At 33.1% G+C, this 25706-nt stretch overlaps 4 protein-coding genes across 4 annotated transcripts; 1 reads left to right on the top strand and 3 right to left on the bottom strand.

Moving 5' to 3' along the window:
• Positions 1 to 907: 907 nt before the first annotated feature.
• Positions 908 to 8888, top strand: LOC112711483 (pullulanase 1, chloroplastic). Its single transcript, XM_025764151.3, has 28 exons — positions 908 to 1354; positions 1454 to 1601; positions 1700 to 1752; positions 1888 to 1996; positions 2176 to 2312; positions 2414 to 2613; positions 2795 to 2944; positions 3048 to 3108; positions 3453 to 3573; positions 3973 to 4063; positions 4144 to 4237; positions 4389 to 4484; positions 4607 to 4747; positions 4969 to 5019; positions 5256 to 5326; positions 5483 to 5575; positions 5693 to 5783; positions 6314 to 6385; positions 6570 to 6626; positions 6768 to 6836; positions 6992 to 7048; positions 7185 to 7259; positions 7513 to 7601; positions 7784 to 7861; positions 7937 to 8075; positions 8178 to 8287; positions 8392 to 8491; positions 8649 to 8888. The coding sequence occupies exons 1-28, from the start codon at positions 1127 to 1129 to the stop codon at positions 8757 to 8759; spliced, it is 2892 nt and encodes a 963-aa protein (XP_025619936.1). The 5' UTR covers positions 908 to 1126; the 3' UTR covers positions 8760 to 8888.
• A 713-nt stretch (positions 8889 to 9601) lies between these two features.
• Positions 9602 to 10008, bottom strand: LOC112711484 (small acidic protein 1). Its single transcript, XM_025764152.3, has one exon. It carries the CDS (start codon positions 9960 to 9962, stop codon positions 9774 to 9776), a length of 189 nt encoding a protein of 62 aa, XP_025619937.1. The 5' UTR covers positions 9963 to 10008; the 3' UTR covers positions 9602 to 9773.
• Positions 10009 to 11647: 1639 nt separating this feature from the next.
• On the bottom strand, positions 11648 to 14320 carry LOC112709426 (uncharacterized). Its single transcript, XM_025761311.1, has 4 exons — positions 14288 to 14320; positions 14167 to 14195; positions 12271 to 12989; positions 11648 to 12171 (listed from the first exon to the last, which is right to left on the bottom strand). Exons 1-4 carry the CDS (start codon positions 14318 to 14320, stop codon positions 11648 to 11650), a joined length of 1305 nt encoding a protein of 434 aa, XP_025617096.1.
• Positions 14321 to 22608: 8288 nt separating this feature from the next.
• On the bottom strand, positions 22609 to 24579 carry LOC112711481 (protein PHR1-LIKE 2). The gene is made up of 6 exons (XM_025764150.3): positions 24153 to 24579; positions 23763 to 23839; positions 23627 to 23681; positions 23476 to 23542; positions 23331 to 23400; positions 22609 to 23243 (listed from the first exon to the last, which is right to left on the bottom strand). Exons 1-6 carry the CDS (start codon positions 24364 to 24366, stop codon positions 22860 to 22862), a joined length of 867 nt encoding a protein of 288 aa, XP_025619935.1. The 5' UTR covers positions 24367 to 24579; the 3' UTR covers positions 22609 to 22859.
• Positions 24580 to 25706: the final 1127 nt, after the last annotated feature.

Genomic DNA, 25706 nt, shown 5'->3' with positions numbered 1-25706 from the left:
GTTCTTTGCATATCGAGTTGGGATATAACGTGAAAAACAAAAAAATTGCATTTAAATAATTACTTTTGTGAAAATAAAATTTAACTTATTTTATATTAATTTTGGTGAAATTTATAATAATTTCGGTTAAATCACTATACAAATGAATTAATAACTATAAAGCCGTGTTTGTTTACAGAGACACAGGACACTAAGACAGGGACACAGAGACACAAAATTGTGTTTGGCAGAAGAGACATGAATAGAGACAATGTGTCCAGAGACACTGAATTAGTGTATTTTGTGTCCATCCTGACAAGAAGGACACGGAAACACTAACAAGGAACACAACTTATTTTTTATTTTTTCTTTTATTATTGTTGTTAATTTTTCATAATTATATTTTTTATTATTATATTTTTCATCTCAAATTTTTTGAATAAAAAAAAATGAGAATAAATTGGATTTTCATAATTTGTTCTAGTTTATCACCAAACAAACACAAAATTTTGTGTCTCTGTCCATTAATGTCCTATCATATTCTCAGTGTCTTGTCCTATCCTATTCTTGAAAACAAACGCAGCCTAACAGTTTAATAACTAATTCAGTTTTCAATTTTTTTTTTGAAAAAAATCTTGCTTTAAAGATATCACAAATAAAAAATTTGAATAATTAATTATAATTTTTAGATTTTTTATATATATTGTGTTAAAACAAATAAAAAAAGTGTTTAGCTCCTTTAATTTTAAGTAATTTTTTAAATAAAAATATTATTTATATATTAAAATTAATTACTAATATATTTATATATAAATATATATAATTTAATTTATTTTATTTTTAATATATATTTATATTTTAATATATATTTATGTACTAATAAACTAATTTTAGTGTATATAATCCTTTCTTCAAAACACCTTTTAGCTAGATCCAAAAATAATTAACTGACAATTTTCGTTCCCTTTCGTCCCTTCTATGATTGAATTGGAGGATATTCAGTGATACTTGCATCGTTGCACGTGCATGCAACGAAGTTAGCAATCTCATCATCACACACTCACTCACTCTGTTCCAAACAACAACACAATAATAAGATCTCCATGTCTGTGAAATGATCCTCTCTTATCATTGATTTAACAAAACAATGCTTCTCTTAGCTACTTCTTCTCTCTTTCTTCCTTCTCCTTCCAAGCTTCACCGCTACCTCAATCCTTCTTCTTCTTCTTCTTCTTCTTCTCACTTGATTCCCTTCTCTTCTTCCCTTTCGAAAATCATAACCCCACTTCACTCGCACACCCCAAAACTACAACCCTCACCCCTTTTCTGTTCATCATCTCCTTCTCTGCAACAACAATCTCTTTCATTTTCTCAGGTTTTGTTTTTATCCATTTCAACATCTTCAATTGGTTTCTTAGCTTTCTGACAAAAACTTCACGCTAACCGTTTATTTGACAATGAAATGATGATTCAGATGCAGAATGATAGCTTGTTGTACTCCAGAGCTTATTGGGTCACTGAATCCATCATTGCTTGGAACATTGACATTGTTGAAAACGGTTTTTGTTCCTTACTTGCTAGCAAGGATGCTTCTTTCACCATTTCAGATAATCAAATTCAAGGTTCTAATTTCCCTTAACGAAGCTTTCTAATTCCTTGTGCCCTTTTGATTGATATTAAGTGAAAAATGTATTGACTCAATTGTGGTGCTAATTTGCAGGTGAGGATGTGAAAATTAAGCTTCAAGAGGATAGGGCTGGCCTTCCTGCAAAGGTAATAGATAGACCTCTTTTTGAATTTGTATCATCTTGTAAGGCTTTTCAAATATCTACCATTGCCAAATGGAACTGGGGTTGATTGATATATGTCCAATTGTTCTTGACAATGTGGTGGCTTATGAGCTTTTAGGTGGTGGAGAAATTCCCACATATTCGAGGTTACAAAGCTTTCAAATTGCCACCGGATTCGGATGTGAAATCTCTTCTTAAATCCCAATTAGCTGTTGCTGTTTATGATTGTAAGTCCTTTTGCATTAGAATAATAGAATGTTGAAATGTATCAACTAGTTATGCAAATAAATGTACTTTGATTAGACCCTTTATTAGTATAGCTTAGCTTTCTTTGTCTCAATGTGGGAAGAAAGGGTATCTTGTGTTCATAGGTGAGTAATGAATTTCCTTTCTTCATTTTGCGCAGCTGATGAGAAATGCAGGAACTGTACTGGTTTGCAGTTACCTGGTGTCTTAGATGAGCTTTTCTCGTATAACGGTCCGCTGGGTGCGATTTACTCAGATGAAGCTGTGTCACTTTCCTTATGGGCACCTACTGCTCAAGTATATTATCCTTTAATAAATAAGAAATGTAATTTTGTTTCTCTCTAAAACCTTATCTGCATACTGAGGTATATCTTTCTAAATTTGCCCATATAAAACAGGCAGTAAATGCTCACATCTATAAGTATCCATCAGGAGATGATTCGATAGAAGTTGTTTGCCTTGAAGAGGAAGATGGTGTCTGGAGAACAAAAGGACCAAAAAGTTGGGAAGGTTGTTATTATGTTTATGAAGTATGTGTTTACCATCCTAGCACCTTACGGGTTGAAAAATGCTATGCAAATGATCCATATGCTAGAGGGTATGCTTTTATTCGTGCCAGTTTTCCATCAATCATCTTTTGTGTGTTATTTCTTTGCTCTAGATTCTTGTATTAACAAGTGCAATTTAGAGATACCAATTTTATGTCATTCAATATAAAGTTGAATTTCCGTGATGTTCTAGTTGATTTTAGTTACCTTCTTTTTCCTGTATTCAAGCAGACTTTCAGCGGATGGCAGACGAACTTTTCTAATTAATATTGACTCTGATGAATTAAAACCTGATGGATGGGATAATCTGGCAGATGAGAAACCTGTTCTACATTCTTTCTCTGATATAAGCATATATGAAATGCATATAAGGGATTTCAGGTAACTGTGGTTGTGGTTGTGGCTGTGCTGCTTGTAATGCCTGTTTCCTATTTCTATTTCCATAAACTTTAAAGTTGTTGATTATAGTCTTGTTGCAATACAGCGCCAATGACCTCTCCGTGGAACCTGAATTTCGTGGTGGTTATCTGGCCTTTACATTGCTGGTAGTCCTACAATCCTATATAAGTCTTCTCATTATGATTTTCAGGCTTCTTCGATAAATGGAATCAGATTCTGTATACGCACATAAATAGAAAATATATTGATAAATTTAAGATATCAAGTTTTCCTTGACTTAACAGTAGAAATGATGGGATATTGAGCCCTTTGAAAGTTATAGGAATCATTAAAAGAGAATATTGCAAGAACAAGTGTCATGTCATAGATTCACTTTTGTGGATTTCTTTCATGAGGAGAACCTGTTATCTATTGATGTAATGAATTCATATGATGTCCTAATCCTGTTGTGGAATGTACAATTTCATTTACTATGAGCATCTGTTTGAAGGATTCAGCCGGGGTACTTCATCTAAAGAAGTTGTCTAGTGCTGGTATCACCCATGTCCATTTGTTGCCAACTTTCCAGTTTGCCGGTGTCGATGATCAAAAGGAGAACTGGAGATATGTAGGTAAGGTTACAAGACAGATTATCTTCTAAAAGTCTGATTTTAACCGTCACTTCCGTTTTTGTAGGGAAACCCTTTCTCTTATGCTTTGTAGATCTTTTGAATCTTGAAGTTCACTCATTTATGAATTAGCAATAGTTGTAAAATATTATGTAGTATTTGAGAAAAAGCTATGCTATCCACCCTCTTAGTTTTCCTTCTTTAGGGAAACTTTATCTTTATGGATCTCATATTATTATTATCCTTCTATCATGAAACTTGTTATCTTTTGTTTGTACAAACATCAATACATAATATACATACTTGATTCCTTATGCTATCCCCCTCCTAGCAAGATAAACATATACCATTTGACATGTATGTTTATGAATGCGTTTTTCTCTGACACTAACTATCTGATAGATACCTTGGTACTGGAAAGTTTTCCACCCGATTCAGATCAGCAACAAGCTCTTATTACAGCCATCAAAGACCTCAATGGATTTAACTGGGGGTAAGCTCCTAATTCCACACTGTTGGTAATTCCAACATTTGTTTGCTGTAAAATTTGCTTATTTTCATTGTCTTGGAAAGGTACAACCCTGTTCTTTGGGGTGTTCCGAAAGGAAGTTATGCAAGCAACCCAAATGGCCCCTACCGTACAACCGAGTTCCGTAAGATGGTTCAGGTCTGAACTCAGTGTTTCTTTATCCATGGATCTTGTTTTCTGCTTAGTTTTGCAATGTGGACCCGCAATACCATGTTTCTTTGTGTGTGTATATAGTCAGCTAAATCAAATTTGTGTTGTTTTTATCTCTTGAAATTTATTATACTTACAGGCTCTTAATCATATTGGCCTTCGCGTTGTGTTGGATGTTGTCTACAATCATTTGCAAGGAAGTGGACCATTTGATGAACATTCTGTCCTTGATAAGGTCATGATTCAACATCCTCTTTTCTTTTTTCTTTTCAGCAGTTTAGACACCTATACATATAGATTCCTGTTGCATACTGCTTCATTGTTTTGAAAAATTTCTATTCTTTTATGGATGTGTAGATTGTCCCTGGTTACTATTTAAGGAGGAATGCTAATGGTTTTATCGAGCACAGTACTTGTATGAATAACACTGCTAGTGAGCATTTTATGGTTGAGCGTTTGATTGTAGATGATCTTGTACATTGGGCAGTTAATTACAAGGTGATTGTTTATGTCTTTGATTGCTCTTCACACATTACCTCATCAATCAATATGATCTCGAAACAGCTTCTATTTTTCTATTTTCTGCTCACTCCTGCTTCAATGAATTGGTTGCTATGCCGTTGTAGTGTAAATTTCTTCAGTGTACTTTCCCTTTTTATTTCTTTTCCGGAAACTGTTCATCATAGGTTTTGCGAATATTTTTTCTTTGTTCCTTCCAGGTTGATGGTTTCAGATTTGACTTGATGGGTCATATAATGAAGAGCACAATGGTATTCAATTCATTTTGTTATATTCTTACATGATTTAATTTGAAGATAGATAGCTTATTGAGTTCCAGAAAAATAAAAATTTCACTAATATGTTGTAATTTTTCATTTTGTGCTTGGAAAATGTAGCTTGTAACTTAAGAATCATCCCAGAGTATACGGGGTATATAGGGGAAAAAGCATAGAGAAGTAAAATGGAAATTGTGGAGAAATATTGATTACATGATGTGTGAATGCAGGTGAAAGCAAAAGATGCTCTGCTTAGCTTAACAAAACAAAATGATGGAGTTGATGGTTCAAGCATCTACATGTACTTGTTCTTCAATGTTGGATTTTCTTGAAGTAGACACACTATCTACCTTTTTATTTCATTCGCCCCTCTTATATTTATTCATTTGCATGTTGTTCTTTTGCTACATTATTTCTTTAAACTTCATTTCTTTTCATTTTAATTGGGAAAAAAAAGATATGGTGAAGGATGGGACTTTGGTGAAGTTGCCAAAAATGGACGTGGGATAAATGCGTCTCAATTCAATCTCTCTCAAACTGGAATTGGGAGGTAGGACTGTTCATCTACACAGTGACTTGTGCAATATTCGTTTTTTTTCCCCCTTTCTTTTTTATCTTCATAATATACTTTGTTTCTGTTGATGAGTTATTTTGGTCCGTAATTCAGCTTTAATGATCGCATTCGCGATGCTGTTCTTGGTGGGTCTCCATTTGGTCACCCTCTTCAACAGGGTTTTGCAACTGGGCTACTCTTGCAGGTATTTCTTTCTTTGTCCACATTTTTGGCTTTGACCTTCACATATAAACATCCTGCAATGGTAACAATTTTTAACCTTATCCATTGTTCCTTCCTACTCTGGATCAAGCTCATTGTCATGAAGTTAATATGTTTGATTGCGTTTCCACAAATCTGCACTGGGAAATATTCATAGTTTATATTTTATATCTTCTTCAAGACAAAAGTTCATTGGTTTATATGAAAAAAAATGATATCTATATGAAACTCAGTACACTATATAGCTGCTATTTAGTTTTCTTTCATAGTTGAATATAAACCTGGGTTAGGTAGTGATTATGCTTTCTTCCTAGACATTACATTACACATAACATACGAATCTAAAACTAATTTTGATTTATCCAGAAATAGTATTGCAGAGGTTTTAAATTTCTGCATATTCCTTTTTCAACTTCAACATCTGGCATTCGTCATGTGACGCATAGATCTCTTGCAGCTTGCACGCAATGTATTCGAAAACTTCTGAATATTGTTATTCATCTGTATCTGTAGCCTAATGGTCATGATCATGGAACACAAAAAAATATGGAATCTATGCTTGCTACATCAAAGGATCATATCCAGGTTATTTTGGCTTTATTGATTCTTCTATTTGTTTGGGTGTTCTGTTTTTTCAATTTGAGAAAGCATTTGAATACACTCGTGATTTGTTATATTCTGTTGTTGATAATGATATCGTTTGAATGTTTTTCAATCTGCTTTTGGTTTCGGCGTATATAATCCTTTTGCATTCTTTCATGTTTTCCAGATCGGAATGGCAGCAAACCTGCGTGATTTCATGCTAACAAATTCTGATGGAAAAGAGGTATTCAAATTGGTCCAATTTCTTTGTCTACTTATTCATGAAAATTGCTGTCTTCCCTATACTTGAGGCTAGATGTTATCTTCGAAAGAAATGGTTTATATGCGAAATCTTTTCTAGTTACTTTCATTCTGATTGTCTCAGGTTAAAGGGTCTGAAATATTAACGCATGATGGGTCACCTGTTGCATATGCCTCATCCCCAGTAGAGACTGTAAGTTTCTTTAGCTTGAATATGTTCCGAAATTTAACCAACTATCAACATTTTGAATCACGATTATCCAACATCATTATCAAAAGAGTAGGGGGGAGAGTGTAAAACATTTTGAACCAGACATCATCTAATTGGTTTCTTTGGCCGTTTTGCAGATCAATTATGTTTCTGCGCATGACAATGAGACCTTATTCGACATAGTGAGCTTAAAGGTACGGTAGTTATGTAAGAGATATGATATAAGCTCTTCATGCTCCTTTATGTGATGGCTTAAACCATTCTCAGCATTCTGTTTTGTTTATGCAACATTTTCTTAGTCACTGGTGCTGTTGTGTTCCATGCTTACAGACTCCAATGGACATCACTGTAGCTGATAGATGCAGGATAAATCATTTGGCAACAAGTATTATAGCACTTTCACAGGTTCAAGAAACCAGTTGTTTTCCTTTTACCATTGGCTTGAACTTTTCAAAATTTCATTCTTTTTTTGGAGAAAATTCCTTTCGCATTTGAGAGATGAAGGGCACTTTTAGCCAATCTTATAAAGTATATCAGGGTAAAGTACACTTTTTGTCCTTCAAGTTTTCGAAAAGTTTCAAAACTTTACCCAATATATTACAATAGATGCTTTCTTATAGTGAATCTATTGTGGTAGTAAAGAGATTTTTGTTGTTAGGGTATACCATTTTTTCATGCTGGAGATGAGATACTGCGCTCAAAATCGCTGGATCGAGACTCGTACAATTCTGGGGATTGGTTCAACAGGTACTTTATACAACAGACTCTGTAGTCTGAACTTAACTATTTTTGTTATTGTTTAATCTTCCCAAAATTAATATATGATCTTCCTCATTATAATGTTCCAATAAGAGACCCTGTTATTTACCACAGATTAAGTGTCAGTTATGGTGTCTTTCCCTCTGCATTTTCTACTTTCTCAATTTCAGGCTTGACTTCACATACAATTCTAATAATTGGGGTGTTGGACTTCCTCCACAGGAGAAAAATGAAAAGAACTGGCCACTGTAAGCATTTAAATATTTTCAATATCATAACTCTCTAACATAAACGTGATCTTTGAGTTATCCTTTGGCTTTCAGAATCAAACCAAGACTTGCAGACCCATCCTTCAGGCCTCAGAAGGATGACATACTTGCTGCTGTGGAAAATTTCTTAAACCTTATGCGTATAAGGTACTCTTCGCCACTTTTCCGGCTCAGGACAGCAAATGCAATTCAGGTGAGACATTTTTCATTAGTTTTCTTTCTATACTTAGGTGATATTTGAAAACCTCTATGTTGTATATCATGATTTGTTTTGTTTTCCCGCTGATGTTTGAAGCAACGAGTACGCTTTCTTAATACCGGACCATCATGGGTTCGTGGAGTTATAGCAATGAGCATTGAAGATGGCCATGAAGGCTTTCCTGGGTTGCCTCAGCTGGATCCCATGTATGTTAAAACATATGACACTTTCTTATTTTTTTCTTTTCTCTCCGCCGCAATGATACTGATCTGCTGTAATGGTTTCATTTCGTCGACAATGGGGGCGGCAGATATTCGTCCATTGTTGTTGTTGTCAATGCAAGTCCAAAAGGTGTATCATTTGTTTGCCCTTCCCTTCAATCCAGGAGTTTTGAGTTGCATCCCATACAGGTATGAATAATAATACTTTTTTAAGTTTTGAAAAATTGGGATATTTCCAAACTAGTTATGTTTTGGTAAAATAATTGTTTTGATGGACTCAATAATAAGTTTTGATGGACCCATTTATATCTTCAAATCCATTGTCTGTGCTTGTGCTGTATTGTAGGCAATGTCATCTGATGATCTTGTTAGGAGCTCAACATACGAGGCGCCATCTGGTTGTTTTCTTGTGCCTCAAAGAACAACAGCTGTGTTTGTAGAGCCAAGAAAAAACTGATTTGTGGAATGACAATATTCTATATTGACAGTTATGTATACTAAATTTTCCTGAAATTAAACATCAATAAACGTCTAATTATATTTAAAACAATAATATTATGTTGATCCTATAAAGTTATTTATTAAACTGTTACGTATTGACATAAAATTTTGGTGAATGTTAGAGCATCCTTGTCTAGCTAAACCTTTGTCCAAAAAAATAAAATTTAACTGAACTTCTCAATCGAAATCAAAAGACCATATATTGCAATGCTCGAGAAACAAGGATGGAGACTCACCAACAATGAACACTCTTTACTATATATACAAAGTGTTAAAAAGCAAGTACTTTAGATATACTTCCCTCTTGAAAGTGGACATTGATACAATCCCTGGTCACTGAGGAGCTTAACGGAGAAGGAGGAAGGTCATATAGAGAGGTCTGAAATGGAGCGTTGGTAAAAGAGATTCCATTAAAATTAGAGAAGAACCATGACTGTTTGACTACCACCCCTTCAACCACCCAGAAGGTACTTGTAGTAATCAAAGTCTCCTCAGGTAAGTTAACTATTACTACTATCCATGGTTCATGGGATCAGCAACTAATTAGATTAGAGAAAGTTTCACATCAGAGGTGGCTCAGGCAATTCTTCAAACAGGTACAGTGCAGGGTGAAGATAATCTAATTTGGGCAAGACAGAAGAATGGCATATAATCATATGTGCCGTTGCTAATCGCGTTATTTCGATGGTTCAAGACGGTACTAATTCATTATATTAAATAAAAGAACAGTAGAATCAATCGAAAGAAAACCAATAAATCAAAACAGAGACTGGAAACTAAAGCAGAAAATTAAGGACGTTAATCGCAAGAAGAGGAAAGGATATTATATTATTAATTAACATATAAATCGGCGAACTAAAGTACAACGGTTTTCATGGGAAAACAAAAACCACAAAATAACGAACCCTAAGCCCTAATCAGAAGAGCGAATAAGATCATAACCATAACCATGGCGATGATGGAGGTAGGATTAGTTGATATCAGCATCGTCGAAATCGTCTTCGAAGTTGTTGAAGAAATCGGCGTCGGCGAGCTTGTTGTCGGCGGAGATGACGCCCTCCGGGAAGATCTCGAGAGGGTCGACGTCGTCAACATCCATGGCCATGGCGGAGACCTGCTCATCCATCTCTCCGAACAAATCCATTGGCATTGGCCTCATTATCCTCTTTCTTTATCGTCTTTCTAATTTGTGAATCACTTTAGGTTTTTATATCATAAGAGGAATCCAGAAGCAACGAAAAGATGTTTCCAAATTTGATTTTTGAAAAAAAAAATTTAATAAAAAAGATCATCTTTTTAAGATTTTAAATCGGTCAAATTAGTATTTTGATTTTTATTACTTTCACAAAAATTTTAAGTTAGTTATATTAACTTTTTTCGTTATTTTGATTAAAACAATTTTTAAAAATTAAATTAAAAAATAAATAATTTTTTAAATACAAATTTTATAATTTATTTTTTAATTTTTAATTTTTATTAAAAAATAATGTATTTATGTATATTTTGTTCTTTTATATTTTATATTCTAATTTAAATTTTAAATATTAAATTCTCACACATAAAAAGATTAATTTTTTTATATGAAAAAATATTAGTGTTTTTGTTAAAAATAAAATTATTTAGTATAATTATAGGTGGGTAGATTTTACAAGTAGAGAATGAACACATAGGATACATATATATTGGACACGTATCAACACTCTTACTAACGCAGAGTGCGTATTAGACACGTATCAAATTGCAGCAACATGCCACTGCGTATTGGTGTTTTCTACACATCCACAATTATGGACGGATCTAGAAATATTATCATGGGGATCAATAACATATATAATATTAAAAAATTATGCAAAAAATTATATAATGTAAAATGTATTACAAAAATACATTGATAGAGAATATATTTTAAGGTACAAAAAATATATATGTACTTTTTATTAACGAAATGGTCGATTCTTTGTATCATAAAATTCATTGATAATAGAATCTGTGTTAAAATTTTCAATAATTTTCTTTTCAATATAATTAAAAGACAATTAGCAAGAAATTCATCTTTCATTTTGTTTCTGAGTTATTCTTTACAATATTCATAGCTGAAAAAGATCTCTCATTTATAATAGTTGAAACAGAGAGAATTAATACCAAATGAATTAAGAAAGACACTCACAAGAAGAAAAAAAAATCACTTTATAGGATTTAAAATTTTTTATTTAATTAAAAAATATTAACAATAATATCTTTTCAGATTTTTTTAATATTGTTACTTACTTTTTAAATATTAGAAATCACTAATATTTAAGTTAGACTGGACTTTTATTTATATTAGACTAAATACTAAATAAATTTTTTAAAAAATTAAATCGTACTTAATAACCTATTACTATTAATCTTTTCTTAAAAAAGTTGGGGCCGAAGTCTCCACTCGCCCTCCACCCCCCTGCCCGTATGTCCGTCCCTGCTCGGACCTCCTTGTGTTGTACATCATTCAAATAGTTTGAAGAAAGTGTGGCCAACAATTTTGGCACACATCTTGTGTCAACATAACACTACATTGATGTAAATGAATTTTTTTAACATAAAAAATAAGATAATCAAAATATAGATGCCAAATAAAAAACAAACAACGAAATACAAAATACCTTTTTCCACTCTATCCCTTTTTATATGTCTTTAGTGTACCTGTTTTCTGGTTCTCTTTGTACTCGTTTCGGTGTAGACTTCTTTCACATTTTTCAAAACTAGCAAATTAAGTAACCAAAATTAAGCAACCTCTTCTAGGAATATGCAATGCATTCATATCAAGAACTTCAACTTTATGTTTCTCACAAAACAATATAACTTCTTTTATGAAGCCTCCCAACTTGATTCTCTCATTCGTTGGATTAAAGTCTTGGTAGTAGAAATCAGAGTTAAAACATTAAATATGTCTTGATTTTTTCGTTGCAAAGCTTGACAAAGATCATGACTGACTTCCAAAATATTTCTCATCAAATGCAAAACAAAGACAAATTCAAAAGATGTGATAGCATCAGAAGCAGCACTAGCATCACCACGAGTGGAGAAATTACCTTCTTCAGTGCTTTTTTCAAGAACTTCATAAGTAGCATCAAACATGCATAGCAAGCTACGTACAGAATTCAAATGAGACCTACATCTAGTATCTCCAGCTCTTTGCAAAGTACCAATTTGATTAAGTCCACTACCTATCACAATTTGATCATCAGAAATTAAGTTTGCAACATTATTTGCTTGAGCAATCCTTAACTGATGATGACGTTTAGGAGAAATAGTCACAACATTCACAATTAGTGTAAGTTTGGAAAAGAATTGATGAACATAACAAACTTCTTTGGCTGCAGAAACAAGTGCTAATTGTAATCGATGAACAAGACAATGAATGTAATAAGCAAAAGGGCAATCTTTCAAAAATAGAGCTTGTAATCCAATTCATTCACCACGCATATTACTAGCTCCATCGTACCCTTGTCCCCTAAGATTTTGAACATCAAGATTATGACGAGAAAGAACTGATGAAATTTCTGTTTTCAATGTCAAAGAACACGTATCAGAAACATGTATAAGATCAAAAAATCTTTCTTGAACACAATCGTGCTTGTCTACAAATTTCAAAACCACAGATATTTGTTCTCGCTTTGACTCATCTATTGCTTTATCAATAATTATACAAAATTTAGAATCACCAGTTTCTTCTCGAATTGTTGCACGCACTTTTCTAGCAAAGATATGCAATATATCTTTTTGAACACCGGGAGATATATATTGAGCATTTCCAGGAGCATTTTCAAGGACAATATTATTAACATTCTGATTACATGAAGCTAAAAGCTTAATTAACTCAATAAAATTTTCCCTATTCAAAGATCCAGGACTTTCATCGTCGCCTCTAAATGCACATGCTTGAAATGCAAGCCATCGAATAGCATCAATATATGTCTTCAACCTTAAGCGGTTATTTGCAATAGTTTCATCACTATGCTTATCAAGAACTTTGTCTATATGCTTAGATTGAGCCAATAAATCATCACAAGATTTCACACATAAATTATGGGGAGAATTAGAAATAGAACCCTCGTGACATACAAATGTACAATTCACTCCATTATTTACTTTCTTCCAATTATTAAATCCTAACTCTAAAAATGCATTTTTTCCATCATTGTGAGCACTATAATATTTACTAAACAAATAGCAAGGCAAACAATAAGCAGCATCTTTTTCTGGTGAATATTCTAACCAACTTGAAAATTTCTTAAACCAAGAAGATTAAAAATATCGACAGTGATTGTTATTACCAGAAGCTGGATAGCTAATATTTGTTGGTTGGTATGATCTAACTATTATGTATGCTCTACGAATCTTATCACGTTTATTGATATTATACTGCCAAATTGGACGTCACTTTCCTAGTAAAGAGATATCAACATCTCTTTCTAATCTTGGAATTTTGGCTTCATGTTGATGTGTATTTTGAGTAAGATTAGAGAGTTCACTTACTTGAACTTCTTGTAAAATAAGATTAGAGAATTGACTTCTTTGAACTCTAACATTATCAGTAGCTTTTCTCTTAAAAATTACATCAATTTTACTTTGCTTTCTCATCATAAAATGTTCTAGTTTCTTTTTAACTGGAAAAAAATTCAAAAAATTATATACTCACAAGAATAAACAAAGTCTAAATATTTTTTATTAATTAAACATCAACAACAAATTAAAAATATTTTTCACTAAGTCACTATCAATTTTACTAAAAAAAAAAATAAAAAAACTACTAGGTGTACAACATCAATGAAATAGAACTCAAAGTGGCATTTGTTCACAGTGCATTTGCTCAAAAACTACTAGGCGTACAGGCGGTATGGCATCAATGGCATCCGTATCAATAGTTAAATGGTGGTGAATTGGTCATGATAGATGTTACACACAAATGAGGATGCTATCTTGCAAAGAAGATCAGTTATTAATTTATTACTAAATAATTAGAATTATTTAGAGCTTCTACCGTCTTTGGATCAAACTTCAAAGACTAATTCCATTTATAATGTACTATCCACGCCAGGTATAGAATATAACAATTTTATACATGTATAATAAAAAAGTGTTTAGCATATTGTACCTTGTACGGTTGTACCGTTGTGACACTTGAAAGTGGAGGACATGGTTAATTGGCTATAGCTTCAAAAGAATACTAAGCGTCAAAAGGAATAAGGGAAGAAAGATAATGTAGTGTTTATTTAAATACCATTATATTTTATTGGATTGTGCTTCTTAAATTTTACTATTAGTTTTTTTTTTTTAAAGCTGGAGGGCCCAGGCCTCCACTCCCCCCTGTATCCATCCCTAACTGTATATTTTCAGGCTTACAAAATGCAACCTGCATTTTGTTAATAACGAAAAAAAAAATCTTCTGCAAAACGCAACGGCAAAAGATGTCCCACCTTTGACCTGAACCACGCAAAACAAAACCTGCGGTTTGCAGGTGACGAGACTAAAGCGCATCTTGCGTTTTGCAGGTGCACCACTCTTCAAGTCGATGCATGTGCAACATGTGTCACATATATTAATTGTTTTTTTTTCTTTTTCTTCTTTATATACTCATTGCTTCATCATCTGCGTTTTGCATTCTTCTTCGTGGGTGAGAGAGGGTGAAGAACTTAAAACTTGTTCTTGTTCATCATCAGCACAAATTTTTTATTTTTTAAATTTAATTTAATTAAAATACTTCGTGATTTTATATTAGTTACGAAGTATGTTGTTGAACATTTGGATGATCTTCAATATGTAAATTTTTTATTTTTTATTAGTAATATAATGTTATTGTTAATAATATTATTACTATTCTTATTATTAATAATTATAATTAGTGTTATTGTTGTTATTATTATTATTATTATTATTATTATTATTATTATTATTATTATTATTATTATTATTATTATTATTATTATTATTATTATTACATGGTTGTTTGGCTGCGTTTGTTTTTTGAAGACAGGACACAGAGACATGGATAACAAATGTTTAAAAAGTGTTTGGAGGTAGAGATATATAGACACTGAACACATTATCTCCAGAACAGTTTTTTGTATTTTTGTGTCAACTTTTTTATGAAGGACAATGATGAACACGAAATTTGACAAAGTGGACACAAAATTTTTAATGAAATTATTTTTCTTTTTTACCCATAGATATGTTTATTATTCCACCTTTTAAACTTAAAAAAAAAATCCTAATTTGACATATTCTCAATCGTCGATCTCTGATCTTCCAAGGTATTCTCTTCTCCCTGTTCTCTGTCGCATATCTTCTTCTTCTATTGATTCTCTTCTCGTCTTTCTCTAGCAGGTTCTCTCTTCCTCTTCCTCTTTCTCTTCTTCTTCTTCTCTTTTCGTCTTTTTGTAGCAGGTTCTCTCTTCTTCTTCCTACTCTCTTCTTCTTTTTTCTCTTATTTTTTTCGTCTTTCTTTACATGCCCAGGTAATTCTTCATCTTTTTTTCGATGCACTCTCTTCTTCTTTTGTTTCTTTTTATTTCCTCTTCTTATTCTTATTTGTTCTCTTCGGATTCTTTTTCTTCTTCTTTTCTTCTTTTCTTCATATTTTTTCAATTAATTTAACTACAACCAATTATCCATTTTTTCGTAATAGTTGTTGAAAATCGCATGTTCTTCACTTTCTCAGTGACATAGCCAGGTATAACTCTGCCTATCTTGTTCTTGCTTCTTTTTTTTTTTTTGTTTATGTTTTTTTGTGAATTGAAAATCTGAAAATTAAATACGGACAAGAATGATTGTATTTTGTATGACAAAATTAGTGATTTTTTCAATGATGTTGTGAATGAATGAATGGACAAAATTGTATGTATGTTTCTCTTAATGGAAGAATGAATGAAAAAAATTATACTGAACTCTTCTTTTTATTTAAATTCAAAAATAAAATAATTAGTGGGTTATGTTGCTGTTATTCTTATTATTGGTGATTACTTTTAGTATTTGTGTAAATTTATAATAGTTTATAATTTATATTTTTGACCTGTTAATTAGCGAAGAATAAAACCATTGGACTGCTCCAAGAAATTTAAATGATTTCTTTTTTTTTTATTTTCGGATTCAGCATGAGCTTGAGGTTGTTACGATATTTGTTTTGATGTTTGTATTTTTCTATTTGAGAAACAAGAGAAGAGGACATTTGTTGATTATGAATAGAGAAATTAATACTAATCTCTTAAGACGGAATGTGTTAAACCACATAATAGGAGGAGGCGATAGAAATTGTATTTGGGAATTAAGGATGAGTGTAGATGCATTAGGAAGATTATGTCAGTTACTTAAAGTTCAAGATGACTTTGCGATGAATGTCGTGTAAGTATACATGAGCAAGTGATTATATTTTTAATAATATTAGCTCATCATAAAAAGAATTGCACACTTCAAGTTAGATTTTATAGGTAAGGAGAAACAATAAGTAGGTATTTCAATAAGCTGTTGTAATCGGTTATATGTGTCCAAAGCTTATTGTTTGCAAATGTTGTTCCTGTTCCAAATGACTGCATAAATCCCCGATGAAAATGGTTCAAGGTAAGTCTACTGAATAACTGCCATAGTGGTTTTGTCTTAGTATAATTTTGTAGAGTTAGTCTTGACATTTAAGTTCCTTTGGTTTAGGATTGTCTAGGAGCATTAGATAGAACATTTATAGATATGACTGTTCCTGAAGAAGATAAATCAAGATACCCAACAAGAAAGGGTAAAATATCAACTAACGTCCTAGGCGTATGCAATCGAGATTGAATTTTGTGTACGTACTTAGTGGATGAGAAGGATCCGCATCGGATTCAAGAGTCCTTAGAGATGCTATTTTACGTCGTAATAACCTCAAGATACCAATTGTTATGTAACGGTTAATTTTTAGGTAACAAAAACAATTCAAAATTTTAGTTGATAAAAGTTTCTTAATCCTTATAACGTATCCCTTTTTTGCAGGAAATTATTATTTAGTGGATGCTGGTTATACTAATTGTAAGGAGTTTCTAGCACCATATAGGCATACTCGATACCATGTACAAGAATGGGCCCATGAAAGAAATGCGCCTAGAAAGTTTAATTTTGAGAATATTTTAACAAGAAGCACTCTTCAGCTAAGAACAATATTAAGTGTTGTTTTGGTTTACTTAAGAAGAGATGAGCAATTTTGAAGAGTCCATGTTTCTACAAAATTAAGACACAAAATAGAATAATAATTGATTGTTGTCTACTACAAAACTTTATTAGGCTTAATATGGACTCCGATCCTGAGGAGGACATATTACTTGAGGATGACCAAGTGCTTATTGGAGAGGAGCATGGTGGTAATGAAGATGATGACGATGAGATGATTGATAGTGTAAAGGGCAACAACGAATGAATTGCTTAGCGAGACAACTTAGCACATGAAATATACAATGAGTGGATGCATAATTGAATCAATTAGTTGGTTTACTTATTGTATGTGTGTTTCATTTGAATTATTATGATACGTTGTTGTCTTGGATATTTACCGTAAGACCTAATAGTAAGCACAGTAAATGGATTCCATCATTAGAATGCCAAAATTTTACTTGTCATGTAAATGGTTCACTAATAAGTTCTACAACCGTGTATGTATCTTAATAACAATTATTTCATGATGTAGATGATGATGATGATGATCATGATCTTCTATTGTGGTGACTAGCCACCATGCAAAGTTGATATAAAAACTACCACATCTTTTTCTTCTAGTGATGTATTCAACTGATCAGATAGCTCCCAATCACAATCGTTCACAAGGATAAGAACTCCAAGTTGCCTGCATCACGAACAGCAAAAAGCAAAAATAATTATCAAATAAGCACAACATAAAAAATTATTTTCAGCTAATTTCTAGTTTAGGCAACAGGGAAAAGAGGAAACCGATACAAAATCAATATATAAGTGTACTGACTACAAAATCAGTGCAACTAAGAAAGTATTATGTTCAGCAAAATTTTAGTTTAGGCAAACATGGAAAGGATGAAATCAATACAAAATTGATATCCTTGGCAAAGTTGCCTTTACCAGAGATAATCAACACAAAATTACAAGCATTGATTTAATATTGCACCATGTTAGTTCCAATAGACAACTAAGCTGACAACAAAATCAACACAAAGAAACTATTATTTCAGCAAAAAATAATGCAATACTTACAATGTGATCCTGTGATAATCTAGGCGGAAAATGTATTGAAACTAGTGTAAGAAACCAACAAATTAGATATGTAAATTCTAGACTGCATTCGACAGGAGATGCTCTATCAGAGTAACTATGACATATAAGCTTCACTTGGACAATTTTCCATGGCTTTTAGTAAGTGTTCATCATTAGGGTAGAGAGTTTGAAAACACAAGGAAATAGGGAACTCCTGAGTATCTTTATCTGTTCGTCTGATACCTTGTCAGATCTAAAAACTAGTATATTGCAGAAGCTTGTGGTGTGTGAGAGCAAGTGGGTGAAGAAGTTATTTTATAAGATCCCTATTGTAGTTGTCTCGAGTGGTGTGAAGTATGTGATAGTGTTTGACAAAGATCTGCAAGTTCTGTTTCATTGTCGGAGAAGTTTTCCAGAAGTGAGAACACACGAGTTATTTGCAAAGTTGAAGGATGGTCTCGATAATTCTCGGCATCAGCTCCGAATCCTCAATCAACTACGTTAAGGTGCTTCAAGTTCGATGCCAGTGGTTGCAGCGGCTTGTCCATTGGTTGTATCTCCATCTTTTGCAGTTGGGATGGCTAGTTCTCCTCGCATGATTCCTGATTCTGTAGGTGACAGTGAACCGAATCGAGTTGAAAAGGTAATGCGAGAAGTTGATTTAGACGAAGAGCCTGTCGACATAGATGGGGACATTGATGAGGATACAAGGAGCAATCCACCTACACAACATGGCCCATCAAGTTCCGACACACAGCAACATCCTCCACATTTCTCAACCTTGAACTTAGAAGCTTTTGGGTAACAGCCAGATGTAGATGCTACCTTTGGCGGTCAGGGATTGCATGATAGAACCGCTCCTACAGAATTTCAGATTGGGCAATCATTCCAAAATAAAGAGAAAGCTATGTTGAGTGTAAAAAGTTATAGTATCCGTCGTGGAGTTGAGTACAGGGTATTAGAGTCAGATCATCTTAAGTATCATGAAAAATGCAAGGAGTTCGATAAAAGTTGCACTTGGTTGATTCGCATCACACTTCGGCAACAAAATGGTACTTGGGAGGTTAGAAGGTATAATGGACCTCACACTTTCTTGGCTACATCAATTTTCAGCAATCACTGGTAGTTGATTATCACGTTATTTGTGCGAGAATCTTTCCGTTGGTTAGAGACGATGCTGCGGTTATGATAAAGGTGTTACAACAAGCTACAGAAGAAACCTATAGTTTCAGACCTAGCTACAGAAAGGTCTGCCTAGAAAAGCAGAAGGCAATAGCACATATCAATGGAGATTGGAAAGAGTCGTACCATGAGTTGCCATGTTGGATGCTTGGTGTGCAATCCACCATGGTTGGAACCGTTGCAGTGTTAAAGACTTCTTTGGTTAGAGTTGGTGATCGGTTTGATGAATCCATAGTGTACTTGCGTCGTCTTTTCTGGATATTTCCTCCTTGTATTGAGGCCTTTCGATATTGCAAGTCATTGATGAGCATCGATGGTACTCACTTGTATGGCAAGTATAGAGATACTTTGCTTCTAACTATCGCGCAAGATGGAAACACAAATATCTTGTCCATTACATTTGCACTTGTTGAAGGAGAAAATGCAGAGTCATGGTCTTTTTTCTTGACCAACCTACGACAACATGTGACTCCACAAGAGGGTATTCTTGTGATCTTTGACAAGCACAAGGCATCAAGGTTACTCTAGGGGAACCTGATAATGGTCGGCTCCCTCCTCGTGCTTTATCGAGCACTCTGCATTCATCATGTTTCAACAAATTTCTCTCTGAGTTTCAAGGATCAGGATGCAAAGAGGTTATTTGTGAATGCTACATATGCAAAAACCGGGCGGAATTTGACTATTGGTTTGTGAGGATTAAGAATCCTGCTATGTGTGATTGAGCAAAAAGAATGGAATATGATAAGTGGACTCAGCATCATAATAGCAGCAGACGCTTCGGCCACATGACCACCAACATATCTGGGTGTTTTAATTTTGCTCTAAAGAGAACAAGGAATCTTTCAGTCACTTTGTTGGTAAAGTCCACATACAAAAGGCTTGCAGTGCTATTTGTTATTCAAGGACAAATGGCAGAGGTGCAATTGGGTACTGTGCATCAATTATGTCAGGTCTAGGTGAAAACAATAGAGCGCAACTTGAGAGATTCGAGGTGCTTCACCGTCACTTTGTTTGGCAAGCATCAGTTTGAGTACACAGCGGCAGAAACAACTCCTACAGATAACTTCTTGCTTGGCACGTATCGAGTTTTTCTTAGGGATCATACATGCGACTGTGGCTATTTTCAAGCTCTGCATTACCTATGTTTCCATGTGATCGCATGTTGTGCTCACTTGTGCTTGAACTGGGCAATAAACGATACTTGGATGCCAATGGAAAAGTAAATGTGTCATAATCATGCAGCCACAATGTAGGGAACCACCAGAATATCCAAGACTGAAGAAGCTGAAGCGGACCAGCCAAGTTAGTGACATTTCTGTTGGCCACCCGACACATGGATCTATACAACCATGCCAAAGTAGCTGAATCCCAGCTATAATTGCCCATCTCGTCAACCTTTGCCACATACGGCAACCACCGAAGGTGAACCCGATTCCCACTCTTTTCACCAAAAAGCTGAGTGGATAGTAGCATCATAAATGTAAGCACGGGTGTATATACTTGTATCCTCATTTGCATTGCTTGGGAGCACCCTAAACCTCTCATGGAACCATGTGAAGTGGATTGTCATATGCTTGACTTTATTCGGCAGCGGCAGCTCACCGAATAACTCTTGAAACACATCCCACACTGGTCTGCCATCCTCAATAAACTGTTCGAAGTCAATGAGGCACCCACTAACAGCCACCCTATTAATGGGCAACCCCAACTGATACGCCACGTCCTGTAGCATAATGGTACACTCTCTGAACGGCATGTGGAAGGTGTGCGTCTTAGGACGCCACCTCTCAATGAATGCGCTCACGATAGGCTCATCTACCCATAACTAATGAGTATTTAGCCTAGCCAAGTAATACAAACTAGCCCTTTCCAAATAAGGTATGATCCACTCATGCAAAGACATATTCTGTTGCTTCATAAGGCTGTAAATATACCTAGTTGGTTGCATCGTATGAAAAAAATAATTACATAGATGTTACGTGAAAATAAAAAATATAAAAATTCTAAAACATACAAGTCTAAATCATAAATTATTTATAAAAAAATCCTAATCGAATTTCAAATACACAAATGCGTGTTATCTATTTAATCTTTCATTTATATAAAAACTGCATATATGTTAGATCGGCATATATGTTAGATCAGAAGAAAAAATATAAAAATTCTAAAACATAAAAGCCTAATCTATAAATTATTTATAAAAGTGTCCTAATAAAAAAGTAAATATAAAAATGCGTGTTATCTATCTAATCTTTTAAATATACAAAAAAGGCAAAAATATTAGGTAAGATAAAATATATAAAAGACTTGTATATTTAAACCGCTATAACTAATCTCTTAATAAAACGACAATTTTATAGTTAAAAAAAAACTAACATCTTCGTCAATGCTTCCAATCACGTGAGCAACACCATTCAGACAGTACAAATAATTTTCTTCAGTCATGGCTCCACTGGAATATGGTATCCCAAAATTCTTTTTCAACCTCCTCTCAATCCAAAATTTTCTCACGCAAGCGAATGAAGAATCTGCTGCTGACTATCGCGGCAACACGTAAACCGCGACAGTCTTTAGCAGATTATATTTTACCATTTCTTCATAAACCGAGATAGGGTACAGTGATTTATGTCTTGCATTTTAGTTATAATTTGCAGGTACAACGAAAAATTTAAGAATATTAATACTATTACTATTATTGTTGTTGTTATTATTGTTGTTGTTGTTATTATGGTTGTTGTGTAATACTAATATTTTTTTCATATGTAAAAAAATGAACCCTCTTTTGGAGACTATATATAAAACTTTAAAAAATATTTTTCAATCTAATATGAATTTTTTTTTAATGATAATCCTCCGAGATGTTATTATGGTTCTCTAATCTATACCAAGTTCTTGCTCTTGACTCTTTTGATAGAGTAATGTATAGTCAGTCGTGGAAAGTATGGTTGAAATTTTCTTTAAAATTTTATTTGCTAATTCTAATTATTTGGAAATAAGATTCACCCGACCACGGCACCACCTCTATTGCCAGTAAGAATGTTGGCTTTTCATTAGAAGAGAGAATAAATTATCCATTTGGTAATTGGTACTAATTTCGACTATAGAATTTGAAAAGACGTAGCCACACTATTTATGGAATTTTTTATTTCCTCTATATACAAAAATTAATTATGATAAATAATTATTAGTATAAAATATATATTAAAATATAAAAATATATTAAAAATAAATTAAATTACACATATATTTATACACAAATATATAATAACTAATTTTAGTATATAAATAATAATTTTGAAAAAAATAACATTAAAAGACCTTATGTTCTTTGGTTTAAAAACAGTTTGCTCGCATCAATCCAAAGCTTGGTAAAGATCTGTAGTAAAAATAGTATCCGAATATTTCTTTTTGAACTTAGAAACTAAATTAAATATCAATGGACGAAAGTACATGGATGGCCAGCACCATCTTGGTCTGATGTATAGTATTCTTAATTTACAAAATGTAAGTAGTTAAATTTGAGCATCTGCTACCACCAAGATATAAGAAAACCAAAATTAATCTGGTCTAGGTACTAAACCTTCATACCCTGTCTTCACAGTTCACATCACATAATATGGTGATGAGGAACAATTATGTTAATCTTTCCTGCCTACATACCATACCCAGTTATTTCGTGATGAGGATTCACTTGACTTGAATGGATACCCTGAGTTCTCATGTTAGCTTCGTTCCACATCAAAGGAGCTACCACTGAGTCTAAATTCAGAATTCTCTTCCTTGCCCCGCTTGGAGATCCCTCCAGCGTCAATCCGCCGAGATTCTCAAGTGATGTTAGGCAGCTTTCAGTTCCCTGGGGCAGCAGAATAAGCGAAGGCACCAGCACTTCCGAAACATGCAATCCTTCCAACCTTTGGCTGCCTGTGTCGACCATTGGATTGCTAATAATTTGATCAGCCAGCATCTTGCAAGCTCTCTCAAGCATGACCATATATGTCTGTTCAGCATCCTGGCAAATTAGCAAGTGCTTCTCTGCCTGCAACAGTACCATAAATTCTTAAAAATGGTAAGTGTAGCGTATCAAGTTACAACACAAAGATGTTTAGCATGAAATAAAATTTACCTCCACTAACAAATGTAGTTTACTTTGCACTTCCATTTGTGCCCTTAATGCTTCCTTTACTTCTTGGCCCCTAGCCATAACATTGCGAGTATCCGCTTAATTGTTAATCAAGAAATTAACAGGCCATAATACATGAAACACTTACTCATTTGCATCATAAGACGCCTTAGGAGATGAGTTATTTGTACTGGGGCTTTCCAGAGGGTACGAAGCTGACATTCATTCCATAATTATTCAATGAGTAAGTTAAGTTTAGATTATAACCGAAGAAATTCAATCGGTAATTATAAACCCACCATCTTTGCATCCCTCATCAAAATCTTTTCCAGATTGCTTACCAAGCCTGTATTTCTGCAATGCATCAAAGGATCACTTAAAAAGAAAGTCTAATCTTACCAAATATTTTATTATTAGGCCAATGATAAAATAAACCTGCAGATGACTCTTTAAGTGATATAGAGTCAAACCCTTGACATTCATTGTCCGCAAAATCGCTTTTGGTGTGGCTTCTGCAAGTAAAAGATATTGATAATTACTTAGCCTCCTACTTTATTTTCCTAAGCATAACATACATTTTCACCTCAAAATGGAATTTGCCAAGAAAAACTCACAAAAAATGTTCAACCCAAGCAAATTCCCATTCTATCAAAAATTGAGGAAGTTTTCATTTCATTTGAATCATAACTACCTCTCTCACACACATTAGGTTGTCAAAGACATAGTAATGATTATTCATTAGTCAGCAATTACATAAAATTCCAAAGCTTGAAGCTCGGTCCCTATTCCTAAAACCGCAAAAAGCAAGAAACGAGAGTGACTCACTGGTGGCACCGCCGAGTTGAGTGACAGCATCAACGAAGCGTTCATGGAGGTCCGTGGTCCAACGAAGCCGAGGCTTCGGATCAGAGGTCAAAACCAGAGACGGCTCTCCACCTCCTCCTCCTCCTCCTCCTCCTCCTCCGCCCTGCACCATCATCTCTTCCACTCCGTCGCCATCACCGCCACCGCCGCAGGGATGTACCAACCTTGAAAACATGCTCCTTCTTCTTCTTGTATGGTTACTCACAAAAGAAACAAAAAGAAAGATACACCCAAAAAGGAAAACAATGTTTGGTTATTGCAGAAATGGAAGGAGTTTGAGATGACTCATTTGGCGATGACGAGGGCAAAAAGGTAAAAACAGGGGATTGTGTTTGTGCTGCCACTCTCACGCTTTACTGGGATTTTGTCACTTTCTGCTCCTTTCTTCTCACTTTCTTTCACTAATATTATAATATTATAAAAAATTAAATTTTAATTCATTAACTTGTAAAAAGATTTTACACAATTATATAATTGTGTATGTAAAATTTATTCGTTTTTAAATTTCTTAATTAAAAGTTTAATTAAACTCATGAATTTAATTGAATGTGTACAATTTTTATGTGATTACTGAATCAAAATTAAATTATAAAATAAATAAGACACATATATTTAATTATAAAATTTATAAAAGGATAAAGTATATATTTTTTCGTTGAAGTTTATTAAAAATTTTAAAAATACTTTTAAATTTTATTTTGTTTCAATTTTATTCTAAAAATTTTTTTATTTATATTAAATATACTCCTAACGGCTAAGTTTTTAAAAAATTTAGAACCAATTTAGCAATAATTTCACAAAAACAACATTCAACACAAGTAAATCAAATATAGTTGTTATGTATTATTATTGAATAGGTTCTAAACTTTCTGAAAATTTAATTGTCATGAATATATTTACTGCAAATTGAAAATTTTAGAGATAAAATTTTGAAGCAAAATAAATTTTATGGATATTTTTAAAATTTTTAACAGATTTTAAAGACAAAAAATATACATTATTTTTTATAAAATAATGTATATAAAATAATAAAAAAAAGTTAATGATTATTAAATTTATAATTATCACTTATGAATCTCATTATTTTTATTTTAAAATAATTAGATTCTTAATTTTTATTTTACTAATTTTTTATTTTAGAAAAAATTAATCCTTAATTATGTGTTATAATATTAATAAATTTATTTTTTTATATATAATATTTAAAATTTCACCAAAAAAAGGATTTATTATAATGTGCTTATAGATTTTTAAGTGATTATTAAAATAAAATATAATATATTTTAGCGCTATTTTTCCCCTCAATTTTCAACTGTTTTTTTCTTTTTCCTGTGGGCTTTATTTTTGTTTTAGAGAAAAGCAGTGATAGGCCAGTTTTGGAAAGTTGAACGCGAAAATGTGAAATAACAAATAAGTGTGTGGCAAAGAATATTCAAGTCCTCTTCTTTGGGTTGGACCATCTTGTATATTATTGGTTTATGATCACCACAGCCATAAATGATTGTTTCTTAAAAT

Source organism: Arachis hypogaea, chromosome 9, assembly GCF_003086295.3.
Source record: "Arachis hypogaea cultivar Tifrunner chromosome 9, arahy.Tifrunner.gnm2.J5K5, whole genome shotgun sequence".
Lineage (NCBI taxonomy): Eukaryota > Viridiplantae > Streptophyta > Magnoliopsida > Fabales > Fabaceae > Arachis > Arachis hypogaea.
This window is presented reverse-complemented; position numbering and strand designations above follow the sequence as displayed.